Raw genomic sequence first — 25660 nt, 5'->3', positions numbered from 1 at the left:
TACTTTAGCGCTGCTCGCCATCCTGCCCATCAAAACAGTCCTAAATTTCATACTGCTAAGAGATCCACTTTAACTGCCAGGTGACCACTCGGAAAATTTAATTACGCCCGCCGGCACTTGTGATAGTTCTTAGTTCTTTATGCGACCAACCATTAAATCGTTAGTCTCTTCGTCTTTTAGCCCATCAAGTTTGTTCTTCACTCATATCTCAATTAGTAAATATATATGTGTGTGTATGTTGTAAGCGCGGCGGCACATTTAATGCGCGGCACTTCACTCTCGCTCTTCCTCTCTCTCTCTTTATATGTGATTATGTGCATATCCAGGGTATCAGCGGGTAGTAAATCGCGTTAGGGAAGTCGTAAAAAACCGGAAGACACTTGAAATGCTAACTTCCGTTACACTAATGAACTTCTTCTTTCGTTCTCGCTTAATGCGAGCGCAGGCGCGCGCTAAGTTTGTGCAGCAAATGTTGCGGCTTTAATCACAGCGGGTAGTCCTAGTCCTTTATTTAATTATGTTTACAATTTAATTTTCTGGGTTAGTTGTTGTTGTTTCCTTTTTCATACCGGCGGCAGTAAACTTGCTTAACTTTCTGTTAATTGTTATAACTTTTAGGAGAAAAGTTTCTTTTGTTAGTTAGCGGTGGGCAAGTGCTGGAAAGCTTTTTGCTCGCACCTTTTTTGTTGATGCAGGTAAGCGATTTTAAATGAGCGCTGATTCAGCTATAATTTACAAGAAATATAGTATGAAAAGGAAAGTAATAGGAGTGTAATATTGTTATAAATTTTATAATACAATTTCGTCTTAATTTTTTATACCAGTGCCGGTGTTTAGATCACTAGTATACGTACTATTTTAGAGATAAGAAAAAAACAGCTGAAAATATGATACATCTGGCTAAAACATATTCTGAAGCTGGGTTCTTTATTTCCTCATTGGATGCATTTTGTCACTCACTTCTTGCGACAAAAGAGTAATTGTAATAAAGCGCAAAATATATAATTATTCAGCAGTATTTATTTTGTCGTCTTCAAAGTGGTCCCCACCAGATGTAATACACTTATACTAACGATTTCTCCAGTCCTCGAAGCACTTTTGAAAGGCACTTTTTGGGATGGCCTTCAACTGTTTTATATCTTCATCTACTGAAAACGGGTTCCATCCCGATGATATTTAACTTGTTTGCATGTCAAACCCATGTCTCATCGGCTGTTATATTGCTCTCGATGAATGTGGGATCGGAATTCGCACGATAGAGCATGTGCAAAGAAACCTTTTAACGGTATTCTTAAGAAAAATGCAGCTTTATCGGAACGTGTCGACCAAGAATGCGTTTCATACCTAAAATATCCACCAAAATCATTCGAACGGACTCTTGCCATCTCTTTAACACTTGCCTGACGATTTTCAAGCACTATAATTATACCCTGTTCAGGGTATATTAAGTTTGTCACGAAGTTTGTAACACCCAGAAGGAAGCGTCTGAGACCCAATAAAGTATATATATAAATGATAAGTATGCTGAGCTGAGTCGATTTAGCCATGTCCGTCTGTCTGTCTGTCCGTCTGTCTGTATATATACGAACTAGTCCCTCAGTTTTTAAGATTTCGTTTTGAAATTCTGCAAACATCATTTTCTCTTCAAGAAGCTGCTCATTTGTCGGAACTGCCGATATCGGACCACTATAACATACAGCTGCCAAACAAACTGAATTATCGGAATCAAGTTCTTGTATGGAAAACTTTCACATTTGACAATGTATTTTCACGAAATTTGGTACAGATTATTTTCTAAGGCAACAATGTAATCTCCGAAGAAATTGTTCAGATCAGCTCACTATAGCATATAGCTGCAATGCAAACCGAACGATCGGAATCAAGGGCTTGTATGGAAAACTTCTATACAAACTAAACACATAGTTACTAAAAAAATGCACATGTGAAGGGTATATTAGCATCGGTGCAGCCGAAGTTCGCATTTTGTTTTGTTTTTTTAATATTTCAATCACTTGAAGAGGTCGAAGGAAGGTCCAGAACGAGGCTTGTCTTCAACGATCTCTCGACCGTCTTTGAAAGCTTTGTACCACTCGTAGGATTGTATTTTTGATAAAACTAAAACACGAAATTTGCCTAGAAATAAAAATGTCGAGCATTTTTCAACAAAAATTAAAAAAAAAACCTCAGAAAATTCATAATCGAGGTTCAAATCGGATCTTTCCTACATTTTAAACACTAAACCCCTTGCTTCTTTTTGTTTCCCGAGGAAGCGTCTTCGTTTACATATAAGCTTCATAAGCTAATACAAGACTTTATGATTTAACAAATACCATATTTTTAGAGTCTCGCCTACTCAATAATACAATAATGCTCGAGTATTGCTCATAAATATGGCCTATAAATAGTTCAAGACGAATTAAATTTTCATAAAATTTAGTACTTTATCTTCCTCTTTATCCTCTATACTATTTACTTATAGCTTACAAGTGATCATATTTTTGAGCCGTTGAAACATACTCAATTAACTCAAAAGAGAGAACACCAAAAATATTCTTATTGCTTTCTCTTTTTCTGTATGTGTTTCTCTCTCTCCGTCAATCTCACTCTTTCTATCTCGGTTTCTCTATATTTTTCTCTCTTTCTTTCATCTTCTCAAACAGCAACAAACAGAAAGCACCAGTTTGACAGATCGAATAGTTCGATCTTACCATTTCGCTTTCAAAATCCACAAATGTATATACTCCCTTAAGGATTCGTTTTTTACTTTCTTAAACTCATCAATTTAAAATAATCTTAAAACTGGTGGAAAATTAAATATAATTAGATTAAATATGAGTGACTTTTGTTGCACCTAAAAGTCGCCGATAGTAACAAGACTATAGATGCAACCAGCAGCACTTTTACTAGTTCATTGCATGTACACTAATTTCCTAAACTTCTTTCATATCTTGTACATATGTATGTATGTATATTAATTCATGTCTCATCTCCGACAAAAAACAATATGTATTTATATCACGTCTAGTATGAAAATAATTGGCCTTATTACATTACATATACCAACACATAACCTCACTTCAGAGCGACCTGTAACTACTTACATACTTACAATCCTTTGTGTTATTTCTTTTTCCTTTAACTTAATTATTACCGCTATTGTTAGCACATTTTCCCTCGTTGCTCGTTTACAAAGAATTGTTATAGAATTTTGCTTTAGTCTCCCATTATTCCTTGCACACTTTTAATTTTACTATGTGCGTGCTAATGCCAGCTAAGCTACAAGCAGCTACAATGTCTGCTAATTTGTATGAACAACATACTGTTTGCAAAACTATTATGCTTTCAACTTGTTCGTCCATCCGTTGTGTTTCATATTCATAGACTGTAATTAAACCGTTGGAGCTAAGAATATTTAGTTTTACTAACAGATATGGACATTAGAGTGGTCAAAAGTCAAATTCATCCAAGTACAAGTAATTACCAACAAAGTTTTTGGCTGTTAGTTAACGCTTGTAGTAGAAATTTGGTTTTAGAAAATGAATTCGTAGCATTTTTTGAAATCTTCGTCTAACATCCTAAAGTTTTTTATGCCCCAGTTAAGGTACGAGAATTTCTCTATATTAACCTCGTTTCTCATAGTCTCTAGTCTATAGTCTAGGCGTTATTTTCGAACTTTATAAGAAACTAATATAAAAATTTTAACTCGATTTAATTACTACCCTAATGTGCATATACTGCCACTGTACACAATGCTGTCTGCTTTGCTTAAAATTAATAGGAAAAGTCAGCTTTGGTATCTTAGAGCTTTTGTTTCCTATTGTTGCTGGAAATTATTAGTGTCATACAACTCGTTCTTCCTTTTTTTGCTAATCATTCTTTATTCTTTAGTTTTCAAAGTGGCAAAGTTGATTGCTGCAATTACAGGGATTTTTCAATGAGAATATTTGTCTGTGTGTCCGTGTAGGTGTATAAGTCGAAAAGAGTTTTTACATTAGTATTTGCTTTAAACTCTGTAAAAGGCTGTCTTCCCTAGTATATAACATGCGTAGATATATAAAAGTACAGCTTGTACATAGAACTTCTTACTCACTTCTCGGTTAAACTTTTACGACGCCATCCGACGCTTTGCAACATTTTCCTTTATAAATATTTTATTTAATATGCGGTCTTTAAGCGAATTTGCAGTTGTGTGTATATTTTCTTTTTCTCAATATTAGCACTTTTTTTTCATTTCATTAGTTGGAAATTCAATTATAAAATTTAGCTTTAGCGCAAGTTAGAAGATAAAGACTATTAAGTTAAAGGGTTAAAGTTTTACTGCATGAAGAGTATAAAGCTATATGGTTGCTTTGCTTAATACAGATAGCTTAAGAGTACACAGAAGGAAATACTTTGAAGTATACATATATATGATATGTATACATATAAATAATCAGTGTGACGAGCTGAGTTGATCTATCCGTATATGCGCAAATTAGTGCCTCATTTCTTAGATATCGACCTGAACCTGACCTTTGCACACGTTCTTCTCACTTCAAGAAGCTGTTCATTTGTGAAAGCCGACGATATCGGATCACTATAATCCATATGTCATACAAACTAAGTTAGCAAGGTTCTTGGATGGGAATTTTTTTTTTTTTTTGGCCCGTTATTTTCACGAAATTTGCCATGGATTATTTTCCAAGCCAATGCTACAGTCTCCTAGCATATTGTTCAGATCGGAAAACAGTTTCACATAACTGCCATACCAACTCAACGATCAAAATCAAGAAAAAGATCTTTTTATACTCTTTTTGCACCTAAGAAGATTTGTTTTATAGTAGCTGGAAGCATTGAACGGCGGAGTACAGAACTTTAATCCGCTAAAGCTAACATATTTTCAACTCAAGACTCTCACACGGAACCACCAGATAAGGTATTACTTCGTGGGAGTACCAACACATTTAAATCTCCTCTATAGCACCGACGGACTGTCGCCTATTCTGCTGCAAATGTCTTAACTTAGTCATGATGTAAGTTGCCGCTTCACGAACAGCTTTCCACTTATCAGAGGACTGACACATAAGTGCAGTCAAATTTTCCACCATTAAACTACAAAATAGTAGTTTTCAGAAAACAATGAAAAACACGTGTTCAGTTTCTAACTTTTTACCTATCTTTAGAAATCGCAAAAATACAATGGAAAACACGTGTTCAAGGTAGAAATCCAAGACCCATGTTGCTTAGTTATCCACGTATGAATGTCAGGTATAAGGCTGTTGTCCCACGTCCTTTGGTTGAGCTTTGCCACTGATGCTGCCATATAATTGTGCTCTTTTTCTCTCCTCTCTTTTTTTGATTTCTACAATTGGCGCTGATAGCTCATGTAATCTCGTGAATTCGTCACCCAGGATGTCTGTGGGCGACTAGTACTTCAGCTGCTTCACTGGATATACTTGTAGTTCGGGGAGCACTTATTACTCTTATTGCTGTGAGTCTATGCACCGCATTTATTGGTCTGGCATATGCTTTTATTTCTAGTGCCTGTAGCCATACTGGAGCAGCTTACAGTATTACCGAGCATATCGCTTTTGCGATTAGAAGTAGACGGCTGGAGAAGTAGACACAGCTTCTATTTGCCATCATGCATGATAAGGCATTGTAAATCTTATTTGCTTTATTTGATGTGTATGCCAAGTGCTGCTTGAATTTTAGTTTGGAAACCAATATTACCACTAAATACTTCAATCCTATGGCGAGAGCTATTTTTTCTTCAATTTTCCTGGTGCTTATGAGCAATACCTCTCTTTTGTGCTCAGCCAGTTCCAAGAAAACCGTTGGTGCAGACCATTTATGCATTCATTACATTTATTTTGGAGGTCGTCAAGTGGTTTGTTGTATTGTCTCTTAGTTGTTGAATTCTTAGCACACCATCATACACGACATTCCATAAAAAAGGGCCTAATACCGAACCTGTGAAGGGTATTATGTCCTCTTTGTAGACGTTTTTTCTTGTTTGAATTGAGAAACTTAAAAGAGAAAGAGAGAGGGAGAATTAGGGTAAACATGACAGCTTCCAGAAACCCCCAGGGAAATCAATTATAAAAAACTCTAAACGTTTTCTACTAAATATTCATAATTTTCCATTTTTACGGTTGGCTTGTTTGCGCAAATTGTGAAACACTGGAAGAGAACTTATTCAGATGGAGAGTAAAGAAAGTGTAGATTGGGAAGTTGTGTTCCAACAGTCTATCAACGTAAGAAAAAGGCTTAGTTCTCGCAATTATAATAAAAAATTCAATCAGAGCACTTCAGAAATCATTTCAAATCATTTGTACTGTTCGATATAACCGAAGTGAACTGCAGAACTTAGTAACTGAAAAGAAAACCTTCCTGGCTTTTCGTTCATGCATCACATATCCTTTAATTTTACTGTCAAATACTGTAAAAATAATAGGATTAAGCAGTCATAATACTATTTTTATCTTTTTTGATAAACTCTCAGCATTTTCATACATATTAATAGAACCTAACAACCTAACATAAGTTTGAAAAGAAAAGCGTTACTACAACCATCTACCAAATCTGTTCCGATTGGACCCTTATAAGAAAAAATTATGTTTAATTATGCTTATGTTTTACTAGGTCCCTACTTTTCCACTTGCTTATACTATCTTTAGTATCTGAAATGCACTCAATTCGAACAGTAATTTCCTCGCAACAACTTTTCCAATAAATATGATAAAGTCGTGCAAAAGCTGTAATACGAAGTATTCCACATTGCATACATTAATTACACTCAAATGCGATGGCAATCAATCGCGTTAAAGACCAATATGCACAACTGCCGCTAGAGTACTCAAGATGATTGGCAGCGAATGGAAAGTCATCAAGAAATAAAAGCAAATTTAAACCTCGAGAGTAATGCCGACTTGTATGCCTTTGTGCTTTCGTGCAGAGCTTCTGAAGGTGGATATTAAATATATTACAACGTACATACGCATGTATCATACGTAAATATTTTTTTTTTGTTTGTAAATACAGCACGTGACAAATGCATACAGTGCGAAAGCGACGCTCATATAACAATATATATGGAGGTAAATATGTGCTATGGGTATATGTATGCTTTTAGCTGTTAAATATATAAGTACGTGCCTTTTGGCCCAGCGCACGTATTGTACAACAGCTCCGTTGCAATATCCGGTATTATCCTTTTTCGACTTTTTTCCAATACGACAACATGGCGAAAAGCGAAAATGATAAGTGGCAAACGTTCGATGACAATTCGTATGCAAGTGCAAATATATACATATATATACCATAAATAATGCGTCATATACATTTATATATTACACGTGTGAAATAAAATAAAATAACATACATAATTTATAGCTTGACCAGCGGCCGCATACAATGCCATGTTCCGTATGAAACTGGTTAACAATACATTGTGAATGAGTTGTCATACCTATGTTTATAACTTATGTATGTAAAAGTGTTGGCATACATATCCCATGCGGCATACATATATATTCTTCTACAGTAGTAGCGATATGATAATGAACTAGGCCCAGAAATTTTTACACAGGCAGTAGTCATGTTAGTCATGTTATCCCATGCGTCTTTCATATATAGATTTAAAACATTGATTTTCAAAACTTACAAAAATTACAAAAAAAAAACAAAAATTAAGGAAACTATGTATATATATATGCATTTTTGTAAAAAAACAAGAAAACACGTTAACTTCGGTTGCACAGAAGCTAAATGCCCTTCACAGGTGCATTTCTGTTAGTAACTATGTGTTCAGTTTGTATGGAAGCTATATGCTATAGTAATTCGTTCTGAACAAGTTTTTTAGAGATTACATTGTTGCCTTAAAAAATAATCTATACCAAATTTCGCCAATATATCTCGTCAAATGTGAAAGTTGTCCATACAAGAACTTGATACCGATCGTTCAGTTTGTATGGCAGCTATATGCTATAGTTAACCGATCTGATCATTTTCTTCGGAGATTACATTGTTGGCTTAGGAAATAACATATACCAAATTTCGTTCTATTAATTTTATAGTAATTATACCCTGAACAGGGTATATTAAGTTTTCACGAAGTTTGTAAGTCAAACTCGGAGACTATAAAGTATATATATAAATGATCAGTATGTCGAAAAATTTTCCGTCTGTCTGTCTGTCGGTCTGTATATAGAACTAATCAGTTTTTAAGATATCGTTTTAGAAGCTGCTTTGAACGATCGGAATCAAATGCTTGTATGCAAAATTTTCACATTTGACAGGATATATTCACGAACGTTTGTATTTTAAACATCTTGAGAACCGAAATAAATTTTTCGATCTCGTCTTTTTTGGGTTTTCAGTGGTCAAACTACTAGTTTTTCTAGAAAAAAATTTTAGTTTTCCAGAAAATCTTATTTGCCACACCACTTTTGGCAAATAATTATCTTTCTTATATTCTTTTACAATCCCACACCGCATTTACGCTCCTTTATATGGCCACTGTAGTAAATGCCACAAGGACATACCAGTCTCAGCCCTTGTCCCGTCCATCGCACTTCTTGGACGGCGGTGATGTCAGCGTTTATTTTTACGAGGCCATCAAACAGCTGGCCAACGACACCTTCCCAATTAAGAGACCGGACATTCTAGGTGCATGCCCTTAAATCGTTATCCTTAATGTGTTTGCCATGGTCGTCATCAAAAGGGGGGTTTCTCTTCCGAGGCTGTTGTATCGTTTTCATTGAGGGCGTTTTTTTTACTTGGCGGGGTTCCAAACCCAGCGCACAACCCTGCTCGCTCGCCTTCAAACGGATGTTCTTTGGCTACCCACTGGATACTTGGTCTAAGACCGGAAGTCGTGAGCCGCTTGAGCCATATGTAAAATAATCGCTTCTGGCCACTCCCAAGTGAATGGCAATTATAGAACTTTCCTCACTTGCGTGAACTTCTACACATGGCTTCATGCTCCATCAAGACTTAATCAGAAAATAAATTATAATTGGTTTCATTCATCGGAGACTCAGACTAAAATATTCGAAAAAACACATTATATTTCCGCACTTTTTAATCCTACATTAACCAGCCGCCCAGGTATATTCCACTACAAACTTCCTTTTGTTTTATTATATCCTCAATTATTCAAAATCACACAAAACATTAAATGAAAATAAATTTTAATAATTCGTTACATTTATTTTTAATGAAATTAGTGACACTTCAAATTAGTAAAAACCCTCAAAATTCTAAAAAAATAATTAGTATCACTGTTCTTTCATTTATGCCTCACATTTACAGCTTCTTATGCTCCTCATTCATCCTTAAATACCCAACTGAGCCATCCATAAATATGAAATTTTCCATCTGAGTTATAGCGAAAATGATGAGTTGATGTGTCACCTCTTTCTTTATGCCGTTATTCACAAACTGTTACTGACTGTTTTGCTCCAGCGGTGCCTTTTATGCACTCATTCAGCCACTGGCCATTCATTTATTTCAGCACTTTATGATGGCCATGTCGGTGATAAAACTACAGAGGTGCGACCGTACAAAAGGTGATTTTTCTCAAGCCAACCCCACTGAGTTTCGACATGATTCATTTGCTTTTGTTTCTTTAACTTTACTTGTCTTAACGATGCCTTGATTTAAGGTTTCGCACTGATTGTGACGTTATGTGTCTATACGCTTGATTAATTTTCAAACAAAGGTTACGTTTATACGTCATAAGAAAACTGTTGCGATAGTACTACTTTGCAATTTAATGTTGCAACAATAGAGCGGTAGCTTACATAATTGTTTAAGTGTAAACGATTATTTTATTTTGGAGATAATTCGAAATCATTGAATATTTCAAGAAACTAATTCATTTCAAATTGTCTTCAAAAAGTTAATATTACTAACCAAAGCGTTTTCGTTTCGCAACAATACCTTTTCCTTGAATTCTGTTTAGAATTCTTAATGGCTTAATGGAATTCTAATAGCTAAAATTTAGTCATAATTGGTTTGTAATGCCCTGATGGAAACAAACCTTACTTATTTACTTTATCGAAGACTTTTACCCACTAAAGACAAATTCTTAAAAAACTTTTAAGAAGATCTAAACTCAGGGTACTGGCTACGATTATAAATACTATATATATTTCAGAGAGTTGTGCATTCACACTGATAACAGAACCACAACACAGGTCTAGAGTTCCTTGACAGTATTCTCAAAGGTGGCCAAGGAATGTATGGCCTCGGTGTAGTGAAAGCATATAGTAATTTTCATCAAACTTTCGGCGAACCAAAAGAAATTAAATTTAGTCGCTTCCATAGATTTGTGGCAGGCTCAAGGAACTTTGTCAATATACGAAGAGTTTTTTATCCATATTAAAGTGTTCTGAAAATCACAGCTGACAGGCATTCCTAGCTGTCCAGGAGAGATTATTCGAGACGTCGTGAAAATCATCCTGATGATCGATTAGTAGTCATTCTCGACAGAAAAGCTCTGTATAGAACTTTAGAGTTTACTCTTGGTCAAATAAACGGTTTATTTTTATTTTGGTCAGATTCATAGCAATGTCTTTTCAAATCTACTAACTTGGGTAGTCTCTAAAATACAGTACAGCTTAGGCTTACACCTTATAATTCACTAGTCTGGTGTGGTATAAATCCGCAAAGCTTTCAGTTATGTTCTGAGAACTTTATCCAACAGGTTATGAAGCTCAGTTAAACAATTTTGATTTGCTTCCAAAATCTGTCTATTCATACAGTCTTGCATCTCTAAAAATTTCATGTATACAAACCATATGTATATACGTAAGCCATTCGAACTCAAATATAGCAAATTCATGTAGAACCATTCAATTTCACTCCTTCGAACAGCAAACGGAATATGAAGCGAAGAATTGCTTCCTGCATATTTGCTGCTTGCCAAAAGGCAACACAAACAATCATGCAACAAGTAGGAAGCGAACAGTGCTAGTATAAAGAAGGCGGACCTAAGAATGCAGAAAAATAAAAGAAAAGACAAGCAGTGTTCTCATAAAAGCTAGTAAATGACAACAAAAGGCTGCTTCTTCTTCTCCTTCTTTTGCATTTGAATGGGGCAATTAGGTTGATTTCTTCATTTTCCCATTTCACTTATCCGTTTTAATTTCCAATTTTCTCATTCATAACCGATCATTGCCGAAACAATGGCAACTAGTGCGTAAAGCAATAGAAACAAAAGAAATGAAAAACAAAACAAAATAAATCGGCTGCAAGGCAACTACAATACTCTTCACAAAAAAAAAATGATTCCATAAAAGAATCTGTTTTTGACAGGTCAGTTTGTATGACAGCTATATGCTAGAGCGGTCCAATGTGAATGATTTCTGTGGAGATTGTACTATTGTTTTGAGACCAAAATCCTTTGACAAGTGTTTTTAAGATGCCTTGTCCAATAAAAACTTTTCCCATACAAGTACTTGATTCCAATCGTTCAGTTTGTGGTACGGCTAGTAATTACACTTGACTAGTGAGCCGATAACGGGGAACTGCTAGTGAGCAGCTTCTTAGGTAGAGAAGTACGCATTCGATATTTCAAATTGCTGTTTCAAAAACTGAAAAAACTCTCCAACGTTTTCGTAGTCTCGGCAAATTTTCTTTCTATTTCTATTCGATTTCGCTTTAACCAACAAATCACTTTCTTTTCATGCACTTTTCCAAATTTGTGCACATTTCGTTCGAAATTTCGGGACTATTTTTTGAGATCCCGAAAGTTTTTTTCCACACATTCCACACTCAAACAACAAATCACATTCTTTTCACGCACTATCCTAATGCAGTGCATTTTTTAAGGCACTCAGTCCTGAAATTTCGGTATTATTTTTCGGGATACCAAAAATATTTTTTTATTTTTTTCGCAAATCCCCATAATTTTTTGTTTTAATATCTCTTTTCGATTGCATCTAACAAAGGCTTTAAGCACTTCATCCTAAAAATTCGGGATGTCGAAAAAATCTTCTTTCCTGCTGGGTATTGTAGCAGAAGGTACAAAAAGTGTTTGCAGATAAATTCACAAACAGTTAACAAAGCAACAACAACAACATGTTTTAGGCGCATACAGCACAAAAACGGATGTGGTAAACGAAATTTGTTCCGATTACATAGTCATAGCAATTTTTACAGCTTCCCTACCGTTTTTTATGCTGCACTTACATTGCTTAAGCTCTTGTGTATGTATATGTATGTTTGCAAGTATGTCAACGCATAGAACTTTCACGCTTGAAAAAATTCAATTCGATTTACTAATTCTTTGTATTTTTTGCCTCATTTTTTTCTTTCCATGCTTTTCAATCATCATTTGTGTGGACCGACGCTTCGCCTTGCCGCACGGAACACGTGTGTTGCTGCTCTGTTGCGTGCCATTGTGGTTGCGCCTGTTGCGATGACTGTCAACAACGCTGCCGCCGACTTGCCGCTCTGGCGCCTTTGACGATGCTGCAATTTTCCGTTTTGTTGCCTACAAAATCCGTCTGTCCACGTTATTTCGCCACCAACAAAACGCACTCGTGTGTGTGTGTGCTCGTGTGGACAACCGCCGATACTGACAACTACATTATGCTATTGATGCCGGTCGAATTCACGCATACTCACAACCACTTCTCTAACGGCACGAAACGAACGCACAATGGTCGCTGGTCAATACATCTCCGCTTCCAATTTCTCTGTGTAATGCTTTGCACTTCCGCTTTGCTTGGCTGCGCCGCTGTGTCTCTGCTGGCTGTCAATACAAATTTTCCGACGTCGCTAACACTCAACACTCACCAACAACGATAACGACCATTACGAATGTCGTCCGCAACTATTGTGCGCACCCATATCCCGCTGCTCGTGCACGTCCACTCAACAACAGCTTACAGAAAATGTCAATCGAGCGATGTATTCTGCAATGCACCCGGCGGTTTGGCACCCTCCGATGGCAGTCGGCTCGCCGGCCCATGTGTGCCGAAGGAGAAACGTTGCGATGGCTATCTGGATTGTCGCAATGGTCGTGACGAGGAGGGCTGCACCGGCATCTCGTGTCGTTTGGATCAGTTTCGCTGTGCCAATGGGCAGAAGTGTATTGATGCTTCGCTCAAGTGTAATCACAAAGACGATTGCGGTGACAAATCTGATGAACAGGGCTGCAGTAAGTATTCAATCGTAAAATCATAGTCATCATCATCATCACAAACACTGCCGACAGATCCTCCAGACACTAGTGCACTTCAAGCCAAACATGCTTGTGCATTATGTGCATTTGAAGCATGTTGTCAGAGAGTTTGTTGGTGCCATTCAAGTGTTTACCGTTACAAAAAAAAATTTTGTGCATTGGAACAAAAGTGCTGAAATTTCTTTGTAAGCTTTTTTATGCAAACCAGCCGAGTTGTCTGCAAATGATAACAAGCTGTTAGTCAAACTCTTCAACGGCGTCCAATGAACATCATTCAAAGTGACCAACGGCCCCTGGCGCCCCAGAGTTTTACGTTACTTTAAGTTACCTTAAAGGTAGCGTTACTTTTGAAGCGCTTTGATTTTTGATTGCTGATTGCAGTTTATTTAAAGCATCTTCGTGTGTGCAACTTCCGACGCAACATCCCTCTCCGTAGTCTCGTCAATCTTCTTTCTATTACTATTCGATTTCGCTTCAACAACAAGTCACTTTCTGTTCACGCACTTTTCCAAATTTGTGCACATTTCTTTAGATAATAAGTCCCGAAATTTCGGGATTAATTTTCGGGATCCCGAAAATTATTTCTCTTCACTCACTATCCCAATGTAGCCCATTTTTTAAGTCATTCAATCCCGAAATTTCTATATTATTTTTCGGGATCCCAGAAATATTTTTATTTGTTTATCGCAAATACCCTTTTTTTAATATTTATTTGCGGTTCCATCTAACATAGACTTTAAGCACAACATCTCGAAATTTCGGGACTACCGCTGGGAATCCATGCCAAAAAAACTCTAAAATTAAATCTAAATTTTGTGGGGTGACCCCGAACATGTTTTCCTTTTTTATTGTAGTCCCGAATTTAAATAATAACTGAGTTTTACAAGTAAATCCGCTGTAGTTAACGAGTTTTTTACCACAACATTAAAATCGCATTTATTGATCTGAGATGCAATTTTATTAATAGATCACGGGAACCAAAATACCACTTACCCATTGAGAGACATCTTCAAAACTTGAATAACTGGGCTTTACCTCGCCATTCATAAATGTATAGAATGGCTCATTTATGGACTCTTTCTAAAATCCTACAGCGCTTAGGGTGCCACAGAAACGTCACAAAACCAGCTTCGGGATCCCGAATTCTATTATTAAAAGTATAACTCTGTAGCTCAACCTACCGCAACACACAAATTCCCATCCCTTACGGAACAATAAACCAATTACGTCCTTTTTAGTTTTCTTTCTCCTTTCGTCCACTTCATTCGTCTGCTGCTTAAGTGTATGCCACAAATTTTTCATCAATTCAAGTCGTTTTCATCCAGGCACCAACATCATTCAGCTATCATACGCATTCGCATTCATTCATTCTCGATTTACCATTCTCTTTTCCAGACTTTCCACCCTGCCATCATGGACAATTTCGTTGCACGAATGCCCTGTGCATACCATCGAACTTCTATTGTGACGGATATCACGATTGTGCGGACGAAAGTGATGAGGCCAATTGCACGGCAATCGCATGTCCTGATAACAAGTTCCTTTGTCCGCGCGGTGGCCCAAAAGGCACGCCCAAGTGCATATTGAAATCACAACTCTGTGATGGCAATCGTGATTGCGAAGATGGCAGTGATGAGGAGACCGCTTGCTGTAAGTTTGTCAAAAACTCAATATTTTCGTTTACATTTTGACAGCTCTTCCTTCAATTACTTATTCACTCTTATTTTGCTAATTTCAACCCACACAGCTACCGCCTCGTGTCCCGCGCTCAGTTGCGAGTATCGTTGTGGTCCTTCGCTGACAGGTGGCGCCTGCTACTGTCCGAATGGTCAGTCCATTGCCGCCGATAACCGTACTTGCATGGATCGTGATGAATGCGCCGAATGGGGTTATTGCGATCAGTTGTGTACGAACACCGATGGCTCGTTTACTTGTCAGTGCACGCAAGGCTATAGTTTGTTCAATGGCACGAAGTGTATTGTGCCAGACCCGAGAACTATGCAGCTGATCATCGCACACGATCGTGCTATTGTGCGCATGTCGGCGCATGGTGGCGATCCACGCGTACTGGCCAATGCTACTGCGGCCTCCGGTGTGGCCTTCCACTATCAGCGCAACACTTTGTATTGGTCCGACATTAAGACACGTAAGGTGCAATCCATACCACTGGATGTGTTCAACGGTGCTATCTCGCCGCTAGATCTCACACTGCCCGGTACGTGGGCGCCCGTCGCGCTGGCCGTCGATTGGGTGGGCGACAAGATCTACGTGGCCGATTTGATTGGTCAAAAAATTGACGTTTTCGAATTGAGCGGTCATTGGCATGCCGTTGTGTTGGGCTCAAATCTTACCAGTCCTGCCGATTTGGCTTTGGATCCCACATCTGGTCTCATGTTTGTCGCTGATGGTGGTCAAGTTTTACGCGCACATATGGATGGTACACATGCACGTTCCATTGTCTCCGAAGCTGCGTATAAAGCCTCTGGTGTAACTGTAGATATTATTGCTAAGCGCGTTTACTGGTGCGACTCACTGCTGGACTATATTGAAACTGTGAACTATGAGGGTGAAAACCGCATTATGGTGCTGCGCGGACAACAAGTGCCGAGTCCATCACGATTGGCACTCTTTGAAAATCGCATCTACTGGACGGATGCCACCAAGCAGGGCATTATGTCTGTAGACAAGTATGCCGGACCCACATCGATACAGGTTACCTACAAGGCGAAGGATATACGCGAACCCAAAGGTATTGTCGCTGTGCATGCCTTAAGTCAGCCACGTGTTTCGAACCCTTGTGGCAACAACAATGGCGGTTGTAATCACATGTGTATTGTAACGGCTGTTAAAGGTGCACCCACCGGTTTGGGTTATCGTTGCGCCTGTCATACAGGTTACCAGTTGCAGACGGACTTGAAGAATTGTAAAATAGTGCGTGAGTTCTTGATGTACTCACAACAGCGCTTCATCAAAGGTAAAGTGCTGGAACCAGTTATTGAGGGTTTCAGCGATGCCATACTGCCGGTGGTATCGAGACGTGCACGCTTCGTGGGATTGGATTACGATTCACGCGATGAGTTTATCTACTACTCAGATGTGTTGCAGGATGTCATCTACCGTGTACATCGTAATGGCACCGGACGTGAAATTGTGCTTGCTTCACAGAACGAAGGTGTTGAGGGCTTGGCAGTGGATTGGGCTTCGAAAAATCTCTACTACATCGACTCACGTAAAGGCACGCTTAATGTGCTCTCTACGCGTAACGTGACCTATCGACGCACGCTGTTGAAGAACCTCAAACGTCCACGCGCCATTGTTGTGCATCCCAATAGAGGTTTTATCTTCTTCTCTGAGTGGGATCGTCCCGCAAATATCACTCGTGCAAATACTGACGGCACCAATTTGCTTGTCTTCAAGAATGTCACACTAGGCTGGCCCAATGGTCTATCGATCGACTTCAAAGAGGATCGCGTTTACTGGTGCGATGCTTTGCTGGATCATGTACAACATTCCAATCTCGATGGTACCGACATTAAAACGGTTAACTCACGTTTGGTGCGTCATCCATTCTCGATTGTCATACACAACGATTGGATGTACATCACTGACTGGCGTCTCGATGCCATCATACGTCTGCACAAACTTACTGGCGAACAAGAGGAAATGATGGTCCGCGAACCGCAAACTAATCGGCTGTATGGCGTGAAAGTTTACAGCCACGAAGTGCAAACCATAACCGATATACATCCCTGTCATGTAAATAATGGCGGTTGCGAGAAGATTTGCTTTGCCATACCAAGAAACGACTCCGTGTTGCCGTCCTTGCAGACGCGCTGCTCATGTCCGTACGGTGAACGTTTGGCCGAAGATCAACGCTCCTGTATGGCCGACCCCAATGCAGAACCACCGGTACAACCCTGTCCCAATACTTGGGATTTCACCTGTAACAACCAACGTTGTATACCCAAATCGTGGGTTTGCGACGGCGATGACGATTGCTTGGATAACAGTGATGAGGAGCAAAATTGCACCAGTAAGTAGAATACATTTATAGAAAATGGAACTGTTTTTATTAACTTCACCTTCTTTTATCTTTTTTATCAATAGAACCCACCTGCGGCTCCAATGAGTTCCAATGCAAATCAGGGCGTTGTATACCACTCAACTTCCGTTGCGATCAGGAGAACGACTGTGGCGACAACTCGGATGAATTCGAATGCGGTAATGTCACTTGTGGCACTGCACAATTTGCCTGCGACAATGGCCGCTGCATACCGAACATGTGGAAATGTGATAGCGAGAACGATTGCGGCGATGGCTCCGATGAGGGTGACTTCTGTGCTGAGAAAACTTGCGCTTACTTCCAGTTTACGTGTCCGCGCACGGGTCACTGCATACCCCAGAGTTGGGTTTGTGACGGCGATGATGATTGCTTTGACAAACAGGATGAGAAGGACTGTCCGCCGATTACTTGTTTGGCAAATCAATTTAAATGCGCCGATCTACGACAGTGTGTTGAGGAATCATACAAATGTGATGGCATACCAGATTGTAATGATGGCAGTGATGAGCTGGATTGCCCGTCGATGGGTCCCAATCAGTGTAATTTGGAAAAACACTTCCGTTGCAAGTCCTCTGGCTTCTGTATACCAATCGCTTGGCATTGTGATGGCTCCAACGACTGTTCCGATCAGTCTGATGAAGAGGATTGTGGACAAATTACCTGCGCACAGAACTTCTTCAAATGTAACAACTCGAATTGTGTCTTCAAAGCGTATATTTGTGATGGCAAAGACGATTGCGGCGATGGTTCGGATGAGAGCTCATTGCATGCCTGCGTACCGCCACCATTCAAGTGTCCCTACGGTCAATGGAAGTGTCCGGATGTTAGCGAACGTTGTGTCAATATGACCTCAGTGTGTGATGGTACACCCGATTGTCCAAATGGCGCGGATGAAGGTGAAGGTTGTGATTTGGCTGAGTGTACACATCAAGGTGGTCTTTGCTCAAATGGTTGTCAGAAGACACCCTTGGGCGCCACTTGTGTTTGTCCACCAGGCTCGGAGATCGGTGAAGATGGTTATACATGCGTCGATATGAATGAATGCGATCCACCAGGACTTTGCTCACAACAATGTACAAATACCAAGGGCTCTTACTTCTGCTCATGTACCGATGGTTATTTATTGGAGACGAACAAGCACACTTGCAAGGCAGTCAATCACTCAGCTGCATTCCTAATTATATCAAATCGTCATTCTATACTCGTTGCGGATTTGAAGGAGCAAGGTTTGGAGCGTGTGCCAATAATTGTAGAGAATGTAGTGGCGACTGCCTCAAATATGCACACAGGCACAATATTCTGGAGTGATATGAAACTGAAGAAAATCTCACGTTTAGATCGTGGTCAAGAACCGCAAGAGATCATCAATACCGGCTTGGATTTGGTTGAAGGTTTGGCTTACGATTGGGTTGCGCGAAATCTCTACTGGTTGGACAGTAAATTGAATACGATTGAAGTATCTGCAGAAAATGGCTCAAATCGTTTGGTTTTGGTACGCGAAAATATAACACAACCACGTGGTATGTGCCTCGATCCAAGCCCCGAAGCGCGTTTCATCTTCTGGACCGATTGGGGTGAGAATCCACGCATCGAACGCGTCGGTATGGATGGTACAATGCGTGAAACAATTATTAACACTAAAATCTATTGGCCTAACGGTCTGACTTTGGACATTGCCACCAAACGTGTGTACTTCGCAGACTCTAAATTGGATTTCATTGACTTCTGCTACTATAACGGCACTGGTCGACAACAAGTTTTAGCCAACAGTCATTACTTACTACATCCACACTCGCTCTCACTCTTCGAAGACACACTTTACTGGACAGATCGCCAACTGAATCGTGTGCTATCGGCCAACAAATTCCGTGGCAAGAATCAAACAGTTGTCTCGCATCTAATCAGTCAACCACTCTCCATACACGTACACCATCCTTCACTACAGCCCATTCATCCGAATCCATGTGAGAAATCTAATTGCCAACATCTCTGCTTGCTGAGTCCAAGTGCAGAGGAGGGCTTCTCCTGCAAGTGTAAACCAGGTTTCCGTCTAATGAGCGAGGGTCGTTGCGTCGAAGAAGAGAATCCATTCTTGGTTGTTGTAAAGGGCACACAAATTGTCGATATACCATTGAATGGCGGTGATGCACGCGCTGGCTCGCTCGCACCGGTTATTGGCATTGAAAGTAGCACTGGCTTGGACTTCGATCGCAAAGGTGAAACGCTATATTGGGTGCAAGGACGCGAAGGTGACGATGAAAATTGCACGATATTCTCCACACCTTACGGTGGTGGCAACAAGACACAATTCCTTGGCGCCGATACGGGCATTGTCGGTTCCCCCTACACCATCGCCTTCGACTGGCTGGGCCGCAATCTGTATATGGGCAACCGCATTGCCAGCAATATTGAGGCGGTGCGCGTGGATGGTAAAATCAAGTATCGCACGATCATCCTCGCCAACGACGGCAATCAAACATCCGTTTCGAAACCCAAACAAATGGTGCTAGATCCCAACGATGGCAAACTCTTCTGGATCGATGAGGGTGGTTATGGTGTACCTGTGAAGATTGGGCGTGTCAATATGAACGGCAATAATCCCATGGTGCTGAAATCGGAAATCGACCAACCCGAGAGTATTGCTTTGGATATCGAAAAGAAATTGGTTTACTATAGTACACAATATCCACCGACTATCTGTGTCATGGACTATCACGGCGAGGACCATCGTGTATTGCTATCAGAAGAGAATGCGATTTCGCGTCCAAGAAGCTTGGGAATTTTAGATTCAAGACTGTACTATCTCGATCCAATTTATGAGAAGATCGTACGCATTGACTTGCCACGTGGCGATAATCCCAAAGTAATTGTGGACAACGAACCTGATCTGCGTAGCATGATCATCTTCAAAAAGCGTCCCATGATGCAACATCCTTGCCAAATGAATAACGGTGGCTGTGAGCATCTCTGCATACCGGATGATGTTTCGTCGCGCACCTGTGCCTGCGGCGTAGGCTATCGCAAGGATAACGATATTAACTGTGTGGCATATAAGACCTTTGCCGTCGTGTCACAACTTGACGTGACTCGTGGCTATAGTTTGAGCGACAGCTCTGAGGCGATGGTACCAATTAGTGGACCTGGTCATCACATCTTACACGTTGATGTGCTCTTCCGCGAACAATGGATCTACTGGGCCGAATACAACCGCGGCACATGGAATGGCATTTTCCGACGTCGTCCAAATGGCACCGAACTTCAACATATCGTTAAGGATGGCATTGGTAGCAACGGCATCCGTGGTCTGACCATTGATTGGGTCGCTGGCAATATGTACTTCACAAATATTTATCCACATGAGAATTATGTCGAAGTCTGTTGGTTGGATGGCAGCAATCGCAAAGTGCTGGTGAAGACGACAACTGATGCACCGCGTGAACTCGCTGTAAATCCAATCAAACGTCTACTCTACTGGATTGATTATGGTCAACACCCACGCATTGGTAAGGCATTCTTAGACGGCTCTCACTGGACGCCTTTGGTAACATCCGGTATATCGAATCCACGTGATTTGACAATCGATATGTTGACACATGATGTCTATTGGGTGGACTCAAAATTGGATACCATTCAAAAGATTTCCTTCTCCGGTGGCAATCGTAAGGTCATCCGTCGCAATTTAGCCAATCCAATGGGTATAGCTATTCATCTCGGCGATGTTTACTGGGTGGATCGTAATTTGAACTCCGTATATAAGGCCTCCAAATTATCAGGTAACGAATCGGCACCGGTACGTGTGCGCACTAATTTACAAAAGTTGCGTGACATCGCCATTTATAATATCAACAATCAGCCACAGGATGAGGGCAATCCGTGTGCACGTCTCGGTAATGGCGGTTGCGATCAACTTTGTTTCAGTTTTCCACCTGATCAAACGACAACTTCCCGCGCACATTACCGTTGCGATTGTGCCACCGGTAAACTTGCAGATGACGAACGCAAATGTGAGGTGGTCAATGAGTATCTCGTTTTCGCAACACGCACTGAAATACGCGCCGTCAACTTAGATCCACACTCCACACAAGTGCCATTTACACCAATGAGCAATCTCACCAATGTGGTCGGTCTCGACTTTGACTTTGCAGACAATCACATGTTGTTCACACAAATCCGTCCATGGGCCAAGATTGCCTACACCAAGGCTAACAATCCGAACAGCAATGATGTTAATGTGGTGCTGAGCAGAGGCATTAATCCGGAGGGTATCGCCTACGATTGGACACAGAAGAAGATCTACTGGACTGACAGCTCGAATAACTCAATTTATGCCATGAACTTGGATGGCACAGATTTGGTAATGATAACGCGTGTGGAACGACCACGTGCTATCGTGCTAGATCCATGCAATGGCACACTATACTTTACCGATTGGGGTCGTTTCGGTACGTCGGGCAAAATCTTCCGCACCACGATGGCTGGCTCCTTGAAACGCGCCATTGTTGACAAAGAACTCTCACAACCCAGTGGCCTTGCAATTGATTATGACGAACGTAAACTTTATTGGACCGACGCCGTGCGCGAGAAGATCGAACGCTCCGATTTGGATGGCAAGAACCGTGAACTGCTCGTGGATGCCACAATATATCCTTTCGCCATAACCGTGTTCCGAAATTATATCTATTGGACAGATTTACAGTTACGTGGCGTATATCGTGCTGAGAAGCATACTGGCGCCAATGTCGTAGAGATGGTGAAACGTTTGGAGGACTCACCACGTGATATACGTGTCTATAGCGCTGAACGACAGAAATGTTCAGTTAATCCATGTCTTATCAAGAATGGTGGCTGCGCGCAAAGCTGTCATCCGGCACCGAATGACAAGGCAGAATGCAAGTGTGACGGCCACTCAAAGGTGGTCAACGAGGGACGCATGTGTGCGCCACGCAACAACACTTGCGAGGCAAGCAAATTCTATTGCCAGAATGGCAAGTGTATCTCGCGTATGTGGTCTTGCGATGGTGATGACGATTGTGGCGACAACTCAGATGAGGATCCAAATTACTGCGCCTATCATTCGTGCTCACCCACTGAATTCCGTTGCAACAATGGACGTTGTATCTTCAAGTCGTGGAAGTGCGATCATGAGAACGACTGCAAGGATGGCTCAGATGAGATCGACTGTACTTATCCGCCTTGTGTTGATGGCGAATTCACTTGCGGTAATGGTCGGTGCATACCAATGACACAAGTTTGTAATGGCGTCAACGATTGCAAAGACAATACCACTTCAGACGAAACACACGAACGTTGTCCGCAAAATACGACTTGTCCACCGAATCATCTTAAATGCGAAAAGACCAATATCTGTGTGGAACCATACTGGCTTTGTGATGGCGACAACGATTGCGGTGATAACTCCGATGAGGATCCACTACACTGCGGTCAACGCACTTGCCCAACCAACAGCTTCCGTTGCCCCAACCACCGCTGCATACCGGCCACTTGGTATTGTGATGGCGATGATGATTGCGGTGATGGTGCCGATGAACCACCAGAGTATTGCAAATCCGAGGGACGCACTTGCTTCGGTGATCTCTTCACCTGCGACAATGGTAACTGCATACCGAGAATATACATTTGCGATGGTGATAACGATTGCCTGGATAACAGTGATGAGGACAGCAGACACCAATGCAGTAAGTTTCGCAGAACTTTTAGGTTATAAAGAGCTTTTCAAATTTACTTTTTTCTTTTATCTAGATGACCGCAAATGTGATGAAGAAACAGAATTCACTTGTCTGGAGAATAAAGCCTGGGGACGTGCTCAATGCATACCGAAGAAATGGATATGTGACGGCGATCCGGATTGTGTGGATGGCGCGGATGAAAATACAACACTGCATTTCTGCGCGACACAACAACCTTGCGGCGAGGACATGTTCACTTGCGATAACGGCCGTTGCATCAATAAGGTTAGTCTCAGAGCTCCCAAACTTTATAGATTTCGGCTAAAAATTTTATATTTTCCAAACCAAACTTAGGGCTGGACTTGTGATCATGACAATGACTGCGGCGATGGCTCTGATGAGGGAAAATTCTGCAGTTCCAAATACAAGAGTTGCTCCGAACAAGAATTCACATGTCAGAACTTTAAATGCATACGCAATCAGTATCGTTGCGATGGCGAAGACGACTGTGGCGATCACTCTGATGAAGTGGGCTGCAAGAAGGAGAACACAACATGTCCGAACGGTCAATTCACCTGCACGAATGGACAATGTATTGACTATCATTTAGTGTGTAACAAAGTGCCCGACTGCAGCGATGAATCGGATGAGCCGGCGCATTGCAATGTGGACGAGTGCGCGAAGGTGGAGATACACCAGTGCGGACACAAGTGTGTGGACACGCTGACTGGCTACTACTGTGACTGCAACCAAGGTTACAAGTGCGTATTATTAGGAAACACTTACAAAGTATTATTGTTTACTCAATAAAGAAATTTTCTCCTCCACTTTACAGACTCATGCCCGACGGCAAGGCTTGCGCTGATATCGATGAATGTCTGGAGTTACCTGGTGCTTGCTCACAACACTGTTCGAACACACCTGGCGGCTATTACTGCAAATGCGACGAACGCTACTACGAACGTCAAACGGACGAGCATACGTGCAAACGTAAGGACACCGAAACACCTTGGCTGGTCTTCACCAACAAATATTATGTACGCAATATGTCGCTCGATGGCAAGCAGTATAATCTCATGCATCAAGATTTGATGAATGTCGTTGCTTTGGACTTTGATATACAAGAGCAATATATGTATTTCTGCGATGTGACCGCCAAAACTATCTTCCGTTCCAAGTATGGGCTTGATGATGATGAAAAACCCGAGCGTGAAGCTATAATACGTCACGACTCGCACGGCTTGGAGGGCATTGCTGTCGATTGGGTGGGACGTAAACTCTATTGGCTGGACAGACATTCGAAGAATTTGGACGTCTCGGAATTGGATGGCACAAAACGTAAGACATTACGCAGTGGCGTGATCGATCCACGCGCGCTTGTCGTGCATCCCGGTATTGGTTATCTATATTTCACATCGTGGCACTTGCAAGCTTACATTGCTAAAATGGGCATGGATGGCTCGAACTTTACGCGCATACTCACCTGGGACGACGATATTGCTTGGCCAAACGCTTTGACGCTCGATTACTTCACTGATCGTATTTACTGGGCTGACGCTCATTTGGACTACGTTGCCTACACGGATTTGGAAGGTCGCCATCGTCATGTCGTGTTATCGGGCGTAAAGGTGCCACACATTTTCGCGCTATCACTTTTCGATGACTATCTCTACTGGACCGATTGGAATTTGAAGGGCATCATGCGCGCCAATAAATTTACTGGTCAAAATTACACCGTGCTACGCAATACGACACACCGTCCATACGACATACATATCAATCATCCGCTGCGTCAATTACCTTACACAAATCCTTGTGGCAAGGATAATGGCGGCTGCTCACATCTATGTCTGATTGCACCACCACCAGAGTCCACCTACTTTAATATTGAGGGCTACATCGAGGAGGGCGCGCCGAGCTACAAGTGCGCCTGTCCCAATCAATTCTATTTGGCACGCGACAGTAAAACTTGCATAGCCAACTGTACCGCCGGTCAGCACCGCTGTGGCGGCAACGATGAGAAATGCATACCCTGGTTCTGGAAGTGTGACGGTGAAAAGGATTGTAAGGATGGTTCCGATGAGCCCACAACTTGTCCGACACGTCACTGCCGCGCTGGCACATTCCAGTGTAAGAATACGAATTGCACACCCTCGGCGACGATCTGTGATGGCACTGACGATTGTGGCGATGGTAGTGATGAACAAAACTGCGATCTACCCTGCCCCGAATCGGACTTCAAATGTAAGTCGAGCGGACGTTGCATACTGGACAGCTGGCGTTGTGATGGCGATGCTGACTGTAAGGATGGCAGCGACGAGGATCCGGCTGTGTGTCGTAAGTTTAACCTGCATAAAATTTATCCCTGAATTAAAAAAGCTCATAAAATTATTTTATCTTCCCTCAGACAAACGCGCTTGCGATCCGGAAACGGAGTTCAGTTGCAAGAACGGCCGCTGCATACCGAAACTGTGGATGTGTGACTTTGACAATGATTGCGGTGATGACTCCGATGAGCCGGCGTATATGTGCCGTCAACGTAACTGCACCACGGGCTGGCAACGCTGTCCTGGTCAATCCAACTATCGCTGCATACCAAAATGGCTCTTCTGCGACGGCAAAGACGATTGTCGCGACAATAGCGACGAGCTGCCAGAGAACTGTCCAAAATGCTCCAGCGAGACCGACTTCAAGTGCGCCAACAATCGCTGCATACCAAAGTAAGGCGAAAACACC

The 25660-nt window shown here is 41.3% G+C and overlaps 1 protein-coding gene across 3 annotated transcripts in view; it reads left to right on the top strand.

The window, feature by feature from the left end:
- The window catches only part of LOC126758729 (low-density lipoprotein receptor-related protein 2), a 466647-nt gene that overhangs the window by 435341 nt on the left and 5646 nt on the right, over positions 1-25660 (top strand). For all 3 annotated transcript variants that reach the window (XM_050473095.1, XM_050473093.1, XM_050473094.1), the window contains exons 5-12: positions 12875-13150; positions 14570-14824; positions 14922-17207; positions 17282-22933; positions 22998-23209; positions 23279-23685; positions 23760-25261; positions 25332-25644. In XM_050473095.1, the coding sequence (XP_050329052.1) occupies positions 12875-13150; positions 14570-14824; positions 14922-17207; positions 17282-22933; positions 22998-23209; positions 23279-23685; positions 23760-25261; positions 25332-25644 (10903 nt within the window). The remainder of the gene's footprint in view (positions 1-12874; positions 13151-14569; positions 14825-14921; positions 17208-17281; positions 22934-22997; positions 23210-23278; positions 23686-23759; positions 25262-25331; positions 25645-25660) is intronic.

The sequence above is a fragment of the Bactrocera neohumeralis genome, chromosome 5, assembly GCF_024586455.1.
Source record: "Bactrocera neohumeralis isolate Rockhampton chromosome 5, APGP_CSIRO_Bneo_wtdbg2-racon-allhic-juicebox.fasta_v2, whole genome shotgun sequence".
Lineage (NCBI taxonomy): Eukaryota > Metazoa > Arthropoda > Insecta > Diptera > Tephritidae > Bactrocera > Bactrocera neohumeralis.
Note: the sequence above shows the minus strand (reverse complement) of the source record. Positions and strands in the feature narration are given on the sequence as shown.